Source organism: Vidua chalybeata, chromosome 3 (genome assembly GCF_026979565.1).
Source record: "Vidua chalybeata isolate OUT-0048 chromosome 3, bVidCha1 merged haplotype, whole genome shotgun sequence".
Classification (NCBI taxonomy): Eukaryota; Metazoa; Chordata; class Aves; order Passeriformes; family Viduidae; genus Vidua; species Vidua chalybeata.
This window is the reverse complement of record NC_071532.1, coordinates 56856923-56872215: the sequence shown is the minus strand read 5'-3', so window position 1 is coordinate 56872215 and position 15293 is coordinate 56856923. Positions and strand designations below refer to the sequence as shown.

Genomic DNA, 15293 nt, shown 5'->3' with positions numbered 1-15293 from the left:
GGTAACAACTAGTGTGCCTGCAGTAACCACTGACCTCTTTGTCAAGTCAGTGATTGAGTGTGAAAAAGTAATGGTGTACGCTTATTTACTTTTAGGCAAAACAAAAAAATGTGAGCTGTTAAAATGTTATTACAAGTTTATTAGTAAAATGTTTCAAAGCTAGTTCATGCTAGCTGTTCATTAATTCCCTCACATTTATCTCTCAACGCACATGGCTATTCCCATTCCTCCTCCTATACAGAGAGCAGCAACACCACGTTTTCCACCAGTTCGTTCCAGTGCATATAGAAGAGTTACAAGGATGCGACAACCAGAGGCACCCAGAGGGTGGCCAAGAGCAATAGCTCCACCTTGTGTATTGATCTAAAAAAAAAGCCAACATAGACAGTCAAGAACATTTAACTGGCTTAGCTGATTTTCAACATAACTTACTTCACTGGGATCTAGCCCTTAATTATTTGTGAGCTTGAAACCCCAAACATCACTTCATACAAGAAAGTGCATATGAATGCAATAGTTGGTAATAAGAGGTGAATTTAGGGAGGGGAGAGTGCTTTTTGCCATCACTGAAAGAATGCTATGGCACATATAACTGCAGCAGCAATTTCAAACTCTGAATTAAGTATGCTTGAGCAATTGCCTAGATTTTCATAAAAATCCACTGCAACAACACTGGAACTTGTTCAGCTGGGAAACTGTCTGCTATCAAAGCCAGTGGACAGAGCAGTGTGAGGAAATGCTGCAGGGGCTCCCACCCTGTTTGCTTACACCAAAGGGATTGCAAGAGAACTGTGCTCATCCTTACAATCCACATGCACAGTATGGGACAAGTTTGAATTAAAGGAGGCAAACTAATGCCATCTTACAAATTATTACCTTTTCTGGATTTACTTTCAGTTCTTTTGCTATTGCAACAGATAGTGACGCAAAGGCTTCATTAATTTCAAACAGGTCAACTTGGTCCAGAGTCCAGCCAGCTTTGTCAATCTGAGAAAACAGTGCAAATGGGACCTTATTATCTTTTAGCTCTTCTTAGCACCAGAGGAAGCTTTTCATAAGATGTAAATTGCATGATTTGAAGCTACCACTTTAAAAAAATTGAAGGAAAACAATTTTTTATAACCAATGTTGATGACAGAATTCTTGAAGACTACAGGCTTCAGTGTCAGACAAGTCAGTACAAAGAGCTGTAATAATGCTGGCTTCTCATAAAAATCTTGATTAATTTTACACATTGTAGCAGTGGTGGTGCAATTGTGAGAATCAAACTATACCTGGTGCCTTACTACAACAAGCGCTGGATTCAGAAGCATAAAAGCAATTTTTTTAGGACATACTCTGACTCCATTAGGGAGTCTCTATTAACAGTGACTTTTACACAGGAAATAGTGAGGTGTCAACCATTAGTGGTCAGTGCCACATCTGATTGTCCAGTCTCTCCTGCCTTTACATTGAAAGCTGGCACTTCAGGCTTTTCACAGGTGACTGTTTTGGAAGATGGTTTGGCTCATGTTTTCACTTGAGAAACTTGTGATGCAATTGCCTACTCTGGTACAGGCTTAGGCATGTTTCACACATGTAAATTTTTGCTTCCACTCACTTTGTTTCTAACAGCAATACTTTATCAGCAGAATCATCACCACTGATGTTTCACAACCTAGGCTAGCCAGACTGGTGCACCTCTGAGGCTACAGTCAAGGAGGAGAGCCTTTTTCTACTAGATAAGGTAGACAGTATGGAGTATCCCATTCTTCTGGGAAAAGATTGGGATACACAATGTTACTGTAACACTTAAATATATAACATAGTCATTCTCTTACTGTAAAGTGCTACTCTAAAATTCTGAAGTGATAAACATAATTCATGGAGGGTGTGAACATTTGATAACACACAAAGTTTAATCACAAAATACTCTGAGCTGGAAGGGACCCATGAGGATCATTGAGTCCAACTCTTAAGTAAATGGCCCATAAAGGGATTGAAGCCATGACCTCAGTGTTATTAGGATCACGCTCTATGAAGTAGTGTGCCCTTTCCATAGTATGTATACAGTTATAGGTACAACTTGTCTGTCCCACAGTTTATACTAAAACTGTAATACATATTCAGTTACTGCACCCTTCATTGAAAAGAACAGTTTGAGATCTGGTAAGAAAAGGCTTTAGCATTATAGTTCTGATTTTCTTGTCAAAAGCCACAGAGCTTGGGAGATTTCAAGTCAGACCTCCACATCACCAGGACATTTCAGAGATGAACAAAATAAGGCCTTTACACAGTATTAAAAAAATAAGGAACATTAAAGCAAATCTGTTCTTAGCTCTTTCCATGCTCACTTTCATAGCTAAGCTTTAACAAATAATCAGCTGGGGTTGCCATGGGTTATGGATGTATTAACAAGCAGTGTGGTACCAGCAGGGCTGCCCAGTGCGGGGTATTGAGAACTTTGTCCTGTGGACTTAACACAGCACATCAGTGGGTGCAGTAATGCTCTGAGCACGTTAGATGTGGTTTTGGAATGCACCTTCCTGTTTAGTTACACCTGAAAGGATCCAATTTGTAAGCTCCAAGCTTTTTGCAGGCCAAACTGAAGCACAAAGGGCACCGTCCCATTTGCTAATGCAGATAGCACACAGTGGCCCTTCCCTCAGTGTTGTACTATTGCAAATACATTCAGGCAATGATCTGAAAATTAACCTGGCCAGACACAGCATCAGAACCGTATCACTGAATTAGGTCAGTTACACACATGCCTGAAATTTCATCTTTAGCCTAGGTTATCTAGGTACCCTTCCACAAACCTGACTAGTTTATGCTCTGAAGTCCATTTATACACAGATGCATTTGTGTTTTCTTTTTCCAGCAAGTAGGTACTAGCTTAGTAGCACTAGGATTCCTAATCTTATATACTACACTATTTTGAGTCTGTGTTTCACATAGTTACTTTTTTCCTACTATGTTTTCTTTAGAACAGGGCAAAACCAAGACATGGCCAGAAAACAAAAAGCAATTAAAACCAAGAGTTTTAGCATCATGGATACATAGATAAGTGATTACTTACAGCTTTCCTTATTGCTGAAATGGGCCCTACTCCCATAATAGATGGATCTATACCTGTCTGAGCCCAAGATACAATCCGAGCCAAAGGCATAAGACCTCTCCTAGCAGCTTCCGATTTCTTCATTAGAAGAACAGCTGCAGCTCCATCATTTAAACCTGTGGAATAACAAACAACTTGTATGTATTTGTTGGACTTTATGGTTTTTACTGTACCACTTTCTCCTGCTTGGATAAAATCACAATCTAGACAAAACAAAAATCACAATTTAGTGGTTTAGGTCAGTACTGCTCATACCAGCCAAGTCTGTTCTCTGCCACAAATACTTGAAACTATATTGCTGTAAATGTGACACATTTGTGATTCTATTTGGAAAGCAGCAGGTGGAAGAATCAAAGTACAATCTGAAAAAGAAGTACATCAGACTTGTTAGGCAGGCTTTGGAAAGGGCAGCAAAGGACACATGAAGATGTTTAAAGATGCTTGAAGATGCTTATGGCAGTCCCACAGGAGTAACATTTTCAAACATGAATCATTAAGTTTTCCACTGTCCAAACCTGCAGTATCAGAAACCCTTAGTTTTAAAAGGAAATATTCCAGCCTATCAAATGCTGCTGTCATTGTCCAAACTCTTGTACTGTTCTATAGAAAACCAGGAAACAAAAGACAACTCTGTTAAGAAATCCTCCACCACATCTAAAATGGAGTTCTACCTATGTTGTCAAACACATTGCCATTTCCTGCAAAGCAGTGAACACACAGCAGCCACACCCCTTGCAGAAACTCTGCCTTGAGCCACAAGCAGCTACTGTTCTTTTCCATTTCATTTAAGCCAGATGGACCAACCTGAAGCATTAGCTGCTGTTACTGTCCCAGTTCCATCTGTCAGGAAACAGGGTTTTAACTTTGCCATTGTTTCCAGGTTGCTCCCATGTCGAGGGTGTTCATCTATTTTAACTTCTATAGGACCTGCAAAACACAGCATTATGCTCACAAGAGTGTCTAATCACACAAAAAAAACATCTCGAACAGAAATACAGCAAAAACAACATGCTGAGAGGGAGTATAAACCATATTCCTTTCAACCAACAAGGCATTCTTGCGCTAGAGACAGCTGCCAACTCAAGGCAGTTTAACAAATGGCAGCTCCTTCTAGCAGGGCAGACAGCTCAGGTTTTCTAAGCTCAGGTTTTCTAAGTGTTTCTAGACAAACACTAGCTGTCTAGTTGTGCAAAAGTCAGTATTGTTCTTGCTGTTCCTGACCCAATACCTTCTCTTTCAGCAGAAGGCTATATTTCAAATGATACTTCTGGTAATCTTGTTACAAAGAATAGTCAAGTGTCATTGAATATTATCATCTAAACTGTTATCATGAAATAGTTTGTAGCCAGCCTAATGCCAGGACTTTTTTTCTGCAGGGTCTGTTCAATGGAATTGTTGAAGAACTGATTCTTGATTTCTTTTTGGAAAATTCAGTTTTTGCATCTACCTCACAAGGAGCTGGGGAATTCCCCTGCTCTAGAAACAGACCTTGGCTCAAGCATTGTAATAGGTCTGTTTATATCCTTCACAAATAAAGAGAAAAATACCATTATATGTAACCTGACTACATATTAACTAGTAATCCTAATTATTGTCACTCTGTATTTTACTAGGTGGGCAACGTTTGCCAGATCAATACCACTGTTTCAAGTTTGGTGCAGCAGGAGTCTTAAGAAAATGAAAAACACTGATTTTGGTACCATATCCAAGCCTATGTTAAGTCAGTGCTTTGTCTAGGTTGTTATTCTATCTACAATAAAACACACTATTACTATTTGCAGAAAGCTACACTAAGATATTCCACATTTGCATTGCTTCTCTCTTATTTAAAATATAACCACTGAAAGCTGAAAGAGATAAACAGGCTACATGCTTACAAAAAGGCTGCGTAAGTGGGGAACCATCCACTGATTACAGAAGACATAGCAGAAAATAGATTTTTTCCTTAAAATTAGCTCTCACTATCCATTCACACTTACCTTTTTTAGAAGGTACAAGAACAGGAACAATTTCTTTTGTAAAATAGCCAGCTTTCTGTGCTGCCTCTGCCCTGTTTTGTGACTGTACAGCAAGTTGGTCTTGTTCCCCTCTGCTGACTTGCCACTTCTTGGCCACATTTTCAGCTGAAATGGGAATGTAATGTAAACCACCATTAGGAAATACCAACATTTTAAGTTGCAAAATTGCAAGCACAAATGTAGTCATTAATGTTTGCTGTAGCAAGCAGATGAGTTTGTTGAACCGTTTTCATTCTGATTTCCTCATTTTGTTTACTCATGATTTTCTACTGTATTTTCACTTGAGGGTGAAAATTTCTGTGTGGAATCTCCTCCCAGATGATATTATCAAATTAAATACAAATGCAAACAAGCTTTTGTAGTTTATTGTTTTTCTGAAGTACTATGCTCAGATCTCTCTACAGCCACTTGAGGAAAGGGAACAGTTCTGAAGTCACTCTGTTTCATAAGCAGGGTCTGGAAAAGCAGTTGGCTGACCATCCCAACCAGGGTGCAATAACCTGAAGCTGGAGAACCATGCATAGCCACAGGACGCTTTATGTAACTCCCCCCCCAACCATAAATCTGTGCTGCTGAATGCTCCAGTTACATACAGGGATTATTTTATTTCTATTTTTTCTGAAATTAAATTTCTCAGATGTAGAAGAGATGCAGAGAGATTAGCTCAGACAGAAAAGAAACCTAAAGCAGCAGCTTTACAAGCAAAATGGAAAATGCCTTCAATACCTTTCAATATTACGTATTTCTTTCTTTCTTTCTTTTTCATGACTACAGCATAAGGACAGCTTGAAACACATTATTTGTAACTTCAGATTTCTGAAATTTCCTGTCAGTGGAAATTTCTCTCAATGGTCTCTCAGACCATTTCATTTTATGGACTGTCATCACTTACCTGTTATGCCCATATGATACTGATAAAAAGCATCTGTAAGGCCATCAAGGATTATGGTGTCCTGCAAGGAAGCCTCTCCCATTTTGACCCCAGCTCGCATGTGAATGACGTGAGGAGCCTGCAAAAGCGTATTTTGAAAGGAGTGACATGTTTACATCCCCAGTACACAATTCAGACAGACTACTGCAGAGACAGACCCCTGCCCAGTGGCTGGGCTGGCAGTTCCTGGCAGTCTCCTGGCAAATCCTGGCAGTTTCTCCAGCTGCCCGCTCTGCCTGTTCCTCCAGAGCCTGCCAGCTGGCATGCCATTTGGTCTGTGCATTCCCCTGGTAACTGATGAATGCACTGCAAGTGTTGTTTCCTCTCCACAGACCAAATCTATCATTCCTGGGCCACATGGCAGTAGCTCTCCCATCCTACTAGCCTGCTCCAGGTAGTTCCCAATTGCACTCTGCTGTCAGGGAATGTTAACATCACTTTCAGCATTGGCAGCTGAGCCCTGGCAGAAGAGGCCATCCACTTCTTGGGAATCAGATCACCAGCTCAGACCCATTCCTGAATACAACCTTGGGATGAACACCTTGAAATAAAACTGCTTTGCTTTCTTTCCAAACTCTAATTGCTTGGCAAACAATAACATTTTCAGTTATTCCTTCTCTGGGCTTCTTGCAATACAAAAATCCCATCTATTGTGATATGTCACAGGAAAATCATTCACCACCACAGGGCTAGATGGAAATGGAATTTTAAATGCAGTGTGTGTTAGCAGGGCACCTTTCAGTAGCTGCAGTATGAAGTCTTTTTTTAAAAGAAGTGTGCTAGTGAAGTCAACTGTTGCACGTGTAAATTCATTAGGAAGCACAGCGACCCTCTCAATCTGCCTCCAGGTGCCAGCCTGGAAACACAGGGTTTCAACATCGGGCTCTTTGCTCCCAGGATGTCAGCGCAATGTGAGTCTAACCCTCTGCTTTACCTTGCTCATACTTTCCATGCCCCCTGCGACCACGATGCTGGAGTCTCCCATCAGTATGGACTGAGCAGCCAGACACACCGCCTTCAAGCCCGACCCACAGATCATCTGGCAGCTCCAGGCGGGCACGGAGTACGGGATTCCCGCAGCCACGCTGGCCTGCCGGACGGGGTTCTGGCCAGCACCTGTGAGAACAGGCAGCATTTTGCTTTTGTCTGTTCTTAAAAACACAAACATCTGCCTTGTCACTGTTCACAATACCCCGATTCCACAAAAATTTAGAGCACACTCCTACTTTTAGCTGGTGGGTAGAAAAGTGCCCAGCAGTCATCTATAAAAGATAACCTCTCTCATTTATATTGATCAATAAATACCTGCTACTGATAGTTTTACATCTACAACTCTGCTTTTGATGCCAGGTCGGAGGAAACACTACTTCAGATCAGCCCTAGCTTGTTGTATGTGTAGGATGAGAAATCATTTAAATTGCTACTTTCTGAAGAGTTTCTTTTTGACATCTTTTGCATATCACCAGCAGTTAACTTTCCCTGAAAGTTCATATGGAAACCAAAAGCACAACTATGCAGATGGATCTGAAAGCTTCCAGTCTTTGTTGTGATCTTGATGGAGATAATAGGAGCACTATATTCAAAGAAAACAGTTTTCATCTGCATCTCCCAAGGCAAAAGCTCTTTATACACAAAGAAAAGGACAAGGAAAACACATCATTCAGCAAGCTGAGAATACGGAGGAATCTGAATCATCTTTAAGACAAAAATATATATTTCCTTCCTCCATGTTTAAAATACAAAGCTGCCTATGATTCTACTGATTAAACATTACCCTGGAAAAAGCAGGATCAAGTTCAAAATAAACAATTCCCTGCCAGTTACATTTTCATTAAATCCAAATATTTGTCTCCAAACAAATGGCATCAAAAGATCTTGCAGGTCCTGCAGATAAACACAAATGCAGGCCTAGCTCTTAAAAACTCAGAGTTATCATTACTTAGGATGTTAAATTTAGCAGCTGAGATGATCAAGGGGAGAAGGATGCCGTAACAAAGAAACTGACATTCATACATACACTGTTGGCTACTTCAGGGATTTTAAAAAAACCCCTACAATATCCTTTCCAAAAGCCCATCCTTTCGGTCACCCAGAGAGAAGTAGCCACGATGCCTCTCAAGTCCTTTGTTAAGGAACCGTGTTCCCAACGGCAAGGCATAACGCCCTGGAAGGTGACACCTGAGCCGTTTCAATGGGACAACACCGAGGAGTTGCTGCCGCGGAGAGTGAGCGCCCGGCCGCGGGAGGAGCGGTCCCGCCGCCGGCCCGTACCTGCGGTGAGGACCTGCCCCAGGATCACCTCCGACACCTCCTCGGGGGCCAGCCCGGCCCGGCGCAGCACCTCCCGGATGGTGGCGGCGCCCAGCTCGTGCGCGGGGAGCGACGACAGCCCGCCGTTGAAGGACCCTGGGAGGGGGGACACAGAGAGAGCTCGCTCAGCACCCGGACACCCGCCCGGCCCCGGCGGGAGCATCCGCCACCCGCCGCTGCCTCTCACCCACGGCGGTCCTGGCGGCGGACACGAAGACGACGGGATCCGCGCTCATGGCGGCAGCAGCAGCGGCGGCGGGCGAGGAGCGGAGCGGAGCGGCGAGAGCCCGAGGGGAGCGGCGGCCGCGGCCGGAGCGAGAGCGGAGTCGGCGCCGGTCCCGCCCCTCGCCCGCCGCCGGGCGGGGCGGGAGGACGGAGCCCGAGCCGGGGATTCGTCGCTGGGCACCTGAGGACCGCGCGGGGCCGGGCGGGCGGTGGCGTGGCCGGGCCGCCCCCTGGCGCGATCGATGCGTGGCTTTGGCTGATTCCTTCCCAGCCCCTTCCCTTCCTTCCCCTTCCCTTCCCAGGAGAGAGGAGCGGCTCCGCCCGGCAGGCCGGGGCTGCCGGGGTCGGGCACAGCCCCGTGCTCCCCGCTCGCACACCCGGTGCTGGCGCAGCGCCGGCTGCCAGCTCCGTCTGTATTATTTATCTACAAAATAAAGCGTGCGGGTCAAGTGCTCTCTTGTCATATTGTGGCTTTAAGGACAGTCTGTTTGTTTCATGACGGCATTTCTTAGGATCTGCGTGAGCAGGGACAAAGAATAATAATTTGAATAAAACTATACAAAACTGCCTATCGCTGGTTTGATCTGCTCAGCAACTGATGCGCAGAGATTACCAATACCCTTTAAATATTTTTAATATTTTAATATTAAAAATTATAATTTAATATTTTTTAATACTTGTCCTAATTTCAGCAGAAGCCTGACATATATATACATATTAGTATAGGCAGTGCTCTGCCGCTGGCCAAGAAGCTGTTCCTGCCTGACCTGAGGAAAGAGGCAAGCAGGGGGCTGTTCCCAGGCTGTTCCGCGGGAAGCGATGCTGCAAGGCATCACTTGATGAAAGGTGAGGTAGGCTGGAAGGACGCGGCGCTGGCCGCAGGAGCTCCTGGCAGCCAGGGAGCTGGAAGGAGAGGAGGCGACTGCAGCAATGGCCGCAACCCACAGCCGGACGGGCAGGCAGGAATGTTTCTCTGCGGGGAAATGTAGGTGGGAAGCCTAGGGATGTGAGGTGGGAAGCAATAATATTAAGATAGCTGGAGGAATAAGGGATATAATAAAGGAAGGAACCAAGAAAGTCAAAGCAACTAACAACAGTTTAAAAAAAAAATTACACGGGCTGAAATAACTGGTCTATTGCACAGCCTTGATCTTCAGTCCTTACTCCTTCCTTCCTCATTCATGGATACCCGGCCTAAGGGACATGCCAGCCAAAGCACTGCATTGAATTTGCATCTGAAGGCCAAGAAGATGATTAGAAAATGTGCTGTTGCTCCTACCTTAGCTACAAGGTCAGGAGACTTTTTTTTTCTATCCAGGTAGTAAAATTCTGTAGGTTTTCACAGAGCGAACAGAAGTACAAATTAAATCCTAAAAAAGCACACAGCATGTGATGACAAACACCCACAAACATAAATGCGGTTATATATGCACTTAACGCACCAGTACACCTGTGGTCACATCCTGCATGTTGGCTAATCTGAACTTGGCAGTATTAAATCTGCATCCACAAAATGCATCTGAAACTTCTGTGTGGGCACAACGAGCAACAGGAGCACTATGATACCTGAGTTGGATTCTTCTGACTCCTATCACCCTCTAGTCTTGCTTTAAAATGTAAAAAAACCTACAACGTTACTAGATAGGGAAAAAAACCTACTTCAGCCATGAAAAGCAAGATTGGTCTAGATTTCACCAATAACTCTGTTAAATCATGCTGCAGGACTCAAACACTCAAAATACATTCCTCCTTTTAGGTATTTTGGTCTTTGTGGAGGATAAGGCCAAAGCAGAAAACCATGTGTTCTTCAGTTACTTAGGGGTTTTCAGCTTTCAGCAAGAGATGAATCCCCTCAGATATCTTCAGGAAAGGAAATTGCTGGAAAACCCCACAGGCAGCTAAATGCTTAGGCAGACTGATATACCAGTCTCCTAAGATGATGCATTAAAGGGTGCATTAATTGGCAACATGTATGTACCACTGCTTTTTCTTTAATGATGCTGCGCACTCAGAGCAGCCGATAACACCTCCAAAAGTATAAGATTAAATGTGGAGGGGAAAAACACGTTTTGTGTCTTTTCAAAAGGCTGTTACTAAGCAAGTAGTAGAACTAACATAAAAGCAAAATGTAGGAATGTAGGATTTGAAGCAATACAGTGATTGTTTTAGAAAAATATTGTACAGTTCCTGAGCAACCCTGCATGACTGAATGTAGCCCCTGCACTTTTTCAAAATTCAGTAGAGAGTGAGTAACAGACATATGAGGGCAGCACCAAGTAACCTCATTTATCAGCTGTACCATATACCAATACGTCTTTGTTAATGCAACATTTGACTGATTATAACTTAAGGCCATTGATGGAAATACAAAGTCAATAATATGAGATGAGCTCAGATTAAATGTCAGCAGGTGTTCAAAGTCCACAACTGACACTACACCTGAAGTAAGCCTCATGAACAGGATTCTCTTGAATTTAAAACTTTACAAATATTGAATTGAACATAAAGTGAGGCTTCAGCCCCTTCCCTCACCACAGTTCACGAGCAGACAGAAAAAGTTCAAATATGAAGCAGCCTTAGGCCTTCAGGCTCACCCCAGTGAGCTGACCTGCTGCACCTTTGCTCTCAGCCCCAACCAGCAGAGCAGTTTTGCAGCTCAACATTAGTGACAAACCATGCTGTGAGGTTGGAGCACCCAAAACCAACAGAGATTAATTTTATCTTGGTATGTCTATCAGGATTGCAGTATTCTATTTAACTCTGCTTGGATGGTGTCCAGGGTTGAGATCCAAATGGACAAAAGAGGCATGTGACATAGCAAAATAATGTAGCAATCGCACAAAGGCAAATAATTATGAAAAATGCATGGTACAGATCAAAGTTAAGTCATTTAAATGCAGAAAAAAACACTCCTGAATGGGAGTGGGCAGCTGTGCTTTTAAATTCAATGTAGTTAATGAGCAGCATAATACTCAATAACAAACTACTGCCTATGCTGGTACATTTTGCCATTTCTCAGAAATCTAAACTCTGGGAAATCAAGTAATCAATTCAGAACAGAAATCTTACCTGTCATCAGTTGCACAAAGTTTATTTACTACTTTGCTATGAACACAGTCCAATGGACAAGTGCCTTCCATTAAATACTCAAGGTGCAAGGATTTTTGCATTTTCATTTGTTAATGGTAGCTCAGTTTTATTAGAAATAGATGAAAAGTTAGAGGATTTCAGTGTTCACTGATTTACTCTCCTGCTAAATAACTTTTTTCTAAATCTGACCTTTTAAAATATCAGTATTGTTACCATAATGCAAAGCCCTTGATTTTTTTTTCCTTAAATCTGACACTTGCTCAATGAATATTTCCAAAAACAGGTTTGTTGGGTATGTGATATAATAAAAATTAAGCCGCACCTCTTAAAGGAAAAAGCACCAAACAAAATCCAATCACTTTAAATTAATAAATCTCAATATGAGATAATTCCATTTTTTAAACAGATTTCACAACTTTCCTGTAACAGCAAATTCTTTAGTCTATAAAGTCTTATACACAAATATTGGTACTGCTGAATTCCCATCTGCTATGAGAATTCAGGCTTCCTGGATGCCTTTAGTACTTTAAGACCTTTCTTCATGTGTAGAAAGACAATTAATGCTTTTTCCAGATTTTCTTAGCAGTGGACTGATATTCAGTTGTCTATGAGTAGGTTCAGCACATAAGGCATGTTTTAAAAACAGACAGACACACTGTTTTCCCAGTGAGGTAAAGAGCTACATTTTCTAAAATTTCTCAAATCTCCCACCTGACTGACAAGGTCCTTGGAAATCAAGGCAATAAAATGTCCTTGGCTGTGTTAAGAGCAATCTATGTTTTCCTTGAATCCATTTTGTAAGGGAATGTTTGTAATCAAACTGGTGATTAATCAAAAAATGTAGTCTTCCCCTCAGACAGGAAAACATTTGCACTACTGAAACTCTCTTGGCCTTTCTATGGTTTAAAAAAAAAAAGTATAGTAAACACCTGGGCTTATATCCTTAGCAACTATATGCACACCTGTACTCCAAGTGCAAGCTTGCAGTATTTATCAAGCATCCCTAAAAATGAATTTAACTTGAGTCACCATTTGGTTGTAATTGTATCTGGATGGATTATCATTCTGGAGATGTCTTCAGGACAGGCTCTGGCGTTCACTCACTGTTAAATAAAGCTGTTAAATAAAAAGTAATTATTGCAAGATCTTTCTGAAGAAGTTTATTTACTTCTTGCTATGAAGATGTAAGAAAAATAGGTGAAAATTCCACTGAGACCTATAAAAGCATGTTAGCAGGGGATATAAAGACAGCATTAAGCCCGCAGCCCAGCATTCAGGAAGCTTCTCTAAAAGAGAGAGTCCTCTGATGTCAAATTTGGGCTTTCTGCAGCCTAGATCTTTACCTAGTAGTTACCTGAAGGACCTCTCTGTAACACTTTCCTCTCAGTGCAATCCAAAGATTTTATCTTTCTCCCACATCTGTAGGCAGCAGCTGCCTTTTCCAGTGCACCTGGGAGCTCAATTCTCACTGCAGATGTACCACGGGTTTGCCTTGCTCCATCTCCTCTCCTTGCAAGTCAAGGACAGCCTTTGCAAGAGCCGACTGGCCTTTCTTTAGTTCCTGATATTTCAAGGTCCTTTAAAATGCCAAGAGGATGTACGGTAATCCAAACGTTATTTCTTTTTTACTTTTGAAAAGGGCTTTATGTCATTTCCCCCTAATTCCTCACTTTCCTGACCTGCAGACTAATTATTTTTATGAGTGTTTTACACTAGGAACACTAGGAAGCGTTTTCCCTCAGAGCCTGCCTTCCCCAGGGACGAATAGCATCCCTCAGAGCTGGGAAACATCATAGTATTTGTGTTGGTCCACAGGGTTTCCTTGTGAAACCAAAGGGTGGAATAGAAACCCAGAACTGAGCCTGTAAAACCAAGAAGGAGCCATACAGTTAATGGATAATTAAGTTAATGAGTAACACACCATCATTCAAGGAACCTAAAACCTGGTGAGCTGTGCTGCCCACTCATTCATAATCTGGTTCCTATTCCATTTTACCATTATAGGTGAATCAATATATGAATTTGGCTTTTGTGTTGATGTGCCCTCTCATCCAAAGACCAATGCTGCTGCTAGGGGTTATAATACCACCTATTACTTGAAAAGCTAATTCACTCCAGTTACCACACTGTAAACACAACCCAAGGCGGGTGTCGACATGTTTGATCCAGCAGCACCAAAAAGTCCCAGGCTAGTTCTCACTGTGCAATGTGATGTGCAAACAGAACAAAAGAGTATTTCAGTTAAATGTCCTCTTCCCAAAGGTATCAGAAGAATGGTTACCAAACTGTTGCCATTATTTCCCTAAACAAAAATTATAGGTGTAGTCTGATAATACAGTTACCAACTTGAAAGTACAGAAGGAAGGCAGCCCAGAATATTATGCTCTGCAGGCTGATTCCACTTATCTCTACATGTCCCTGGCTGCCTGCCTCTTGCTCAGCTAGCATATTTCCCACAAAGGTAATCTACACTTGTAAATTTAAAATAACTAGGTGCTGACAAGGGGTAAAAAATGCAGGAATACTTTCTACCTACTCATGAACACAAACAATTGTGGAAGGTTTACCATCCCACACCTTAGAGGGTATATGAGCTAGACCTCTATCTGTACCACGAAGAAGACACAAAGGAGGTTTGGTTTCTGAACATAACAAAAAGTGGCCAAACTCCAGACAAAGTACTGGGAGATCTTGAGTTAAATCACCACTGATACACAGAAAATGTTAGGTATGTTATACACAGAATAGAAGCTGCCCTGAGTGTATGTCTGCATCTATTTTATGTAGAAAAGGTTTTGATTTCTTCTGCTTGGTTTTATATCCATTTTAGTATTGTAATGTCTACGTTTGCACATGACAAAATCAAGTCAATTTGCTACATTAATGTTCTTATTAAGGCCTACACTAATGTGCATCTCTCATGCGGCCATATCCTGGGATGGCTTCATCTGTTAACTGGTATCTTGAATGCTTCAAACAAGTATCTTGAAGAAAAGCAGGAGCAGGTAACTGTACACTAATCGAAGTGCATCTCTTTTCACTTTCAAATGAGGTAAGATTTCAAAGGCATTTATTCAGGTCCTTTCTCTTTGTGGCCACCTTACCACCCTACCTCAGGTAGCTATGTCAAATCAGTTACAGCATGGTTTTTAAATGTTTTAAGTTCTCAATGAAAAATCTTTGTATTCATATATACACATACATGTGGGTATGGGACCACGTGTATTGGGTTATATTCTGTAGTGATTATATTGTTTCTGCTACCAGTAAGAGTCAGGAGAGATTTCTGGAGCACCTTCAGCACTGACAGTGAGTGACAATCCATTTCATTTGTGCAACCCAGGTGACAGATTGATTTAGTCTACAGCAGCTTTATGACTTTGCCGACAAAAAGGCAAAAGTATTTACCCAACAACACAGCTTGTGAAATCATGGAGGGTAAGAAGGATAAACTTTATTTTAAAGCACCAGCTCAGTGCTAGACCGCAACGAAGGACAAACTTAACTTTATTGGTTTTTATTCCCCAACACGGAAACTGATGTTTCACTTCTTTGGAAGCAGTTGGAATTTAAATCCTGCATCTTTCATTAGTGGCTGAGGACACTGACTCGCACCGACGCG

At 42.0% G+C, this 15293-nt stretch overlaps 1 protein-coding gene across 2 annotated transcripts; it reads right to left on the bottom strand.

The window, feature by feature from the left end:
* Window positions 1–118: 118 nt before the first annotated feature.
* ACAT2 (acetyl-CoA acetyltransferase 2) lies at window positions 119–8723 on the bottom strand. Of its 2 annotated transcripts, XM_053938149.1 has the most exons (9): window positions 8544–8723; window positions 8318–8452; window positions 6981–7162; window positions 6008–6125; window positions 5077–5220; window positions 3902–4024; window positions 3059–3213; window positions 877–987; window positions 119–363 (listed from the first exon to the last, which is right to left on the bottom strand). In XM_053938149.1, the coding sequence occupies exons 1-9, from the start codon at window positions 8590–8592 to the stop codon at window positions 196–198; spliced, it is 1185 nt and encodes a 394-aa protein (XP_053794124.1). In that variant the 5' UTR covers window positions 8593–8723; the 3' UTR covers window positions 119–195. The 2 variants fall into 2 exon arrangements, with proteins under 2 accessions (XP_053794124.1, XP_053794123.1); XM_053938148.1 differs by lacking the exon at window positions 8544–8723 and having other exon boundaries at window positions 8318–8519.
* Window positions 8724–15293: the final 6570 nt, after the last annotated feature.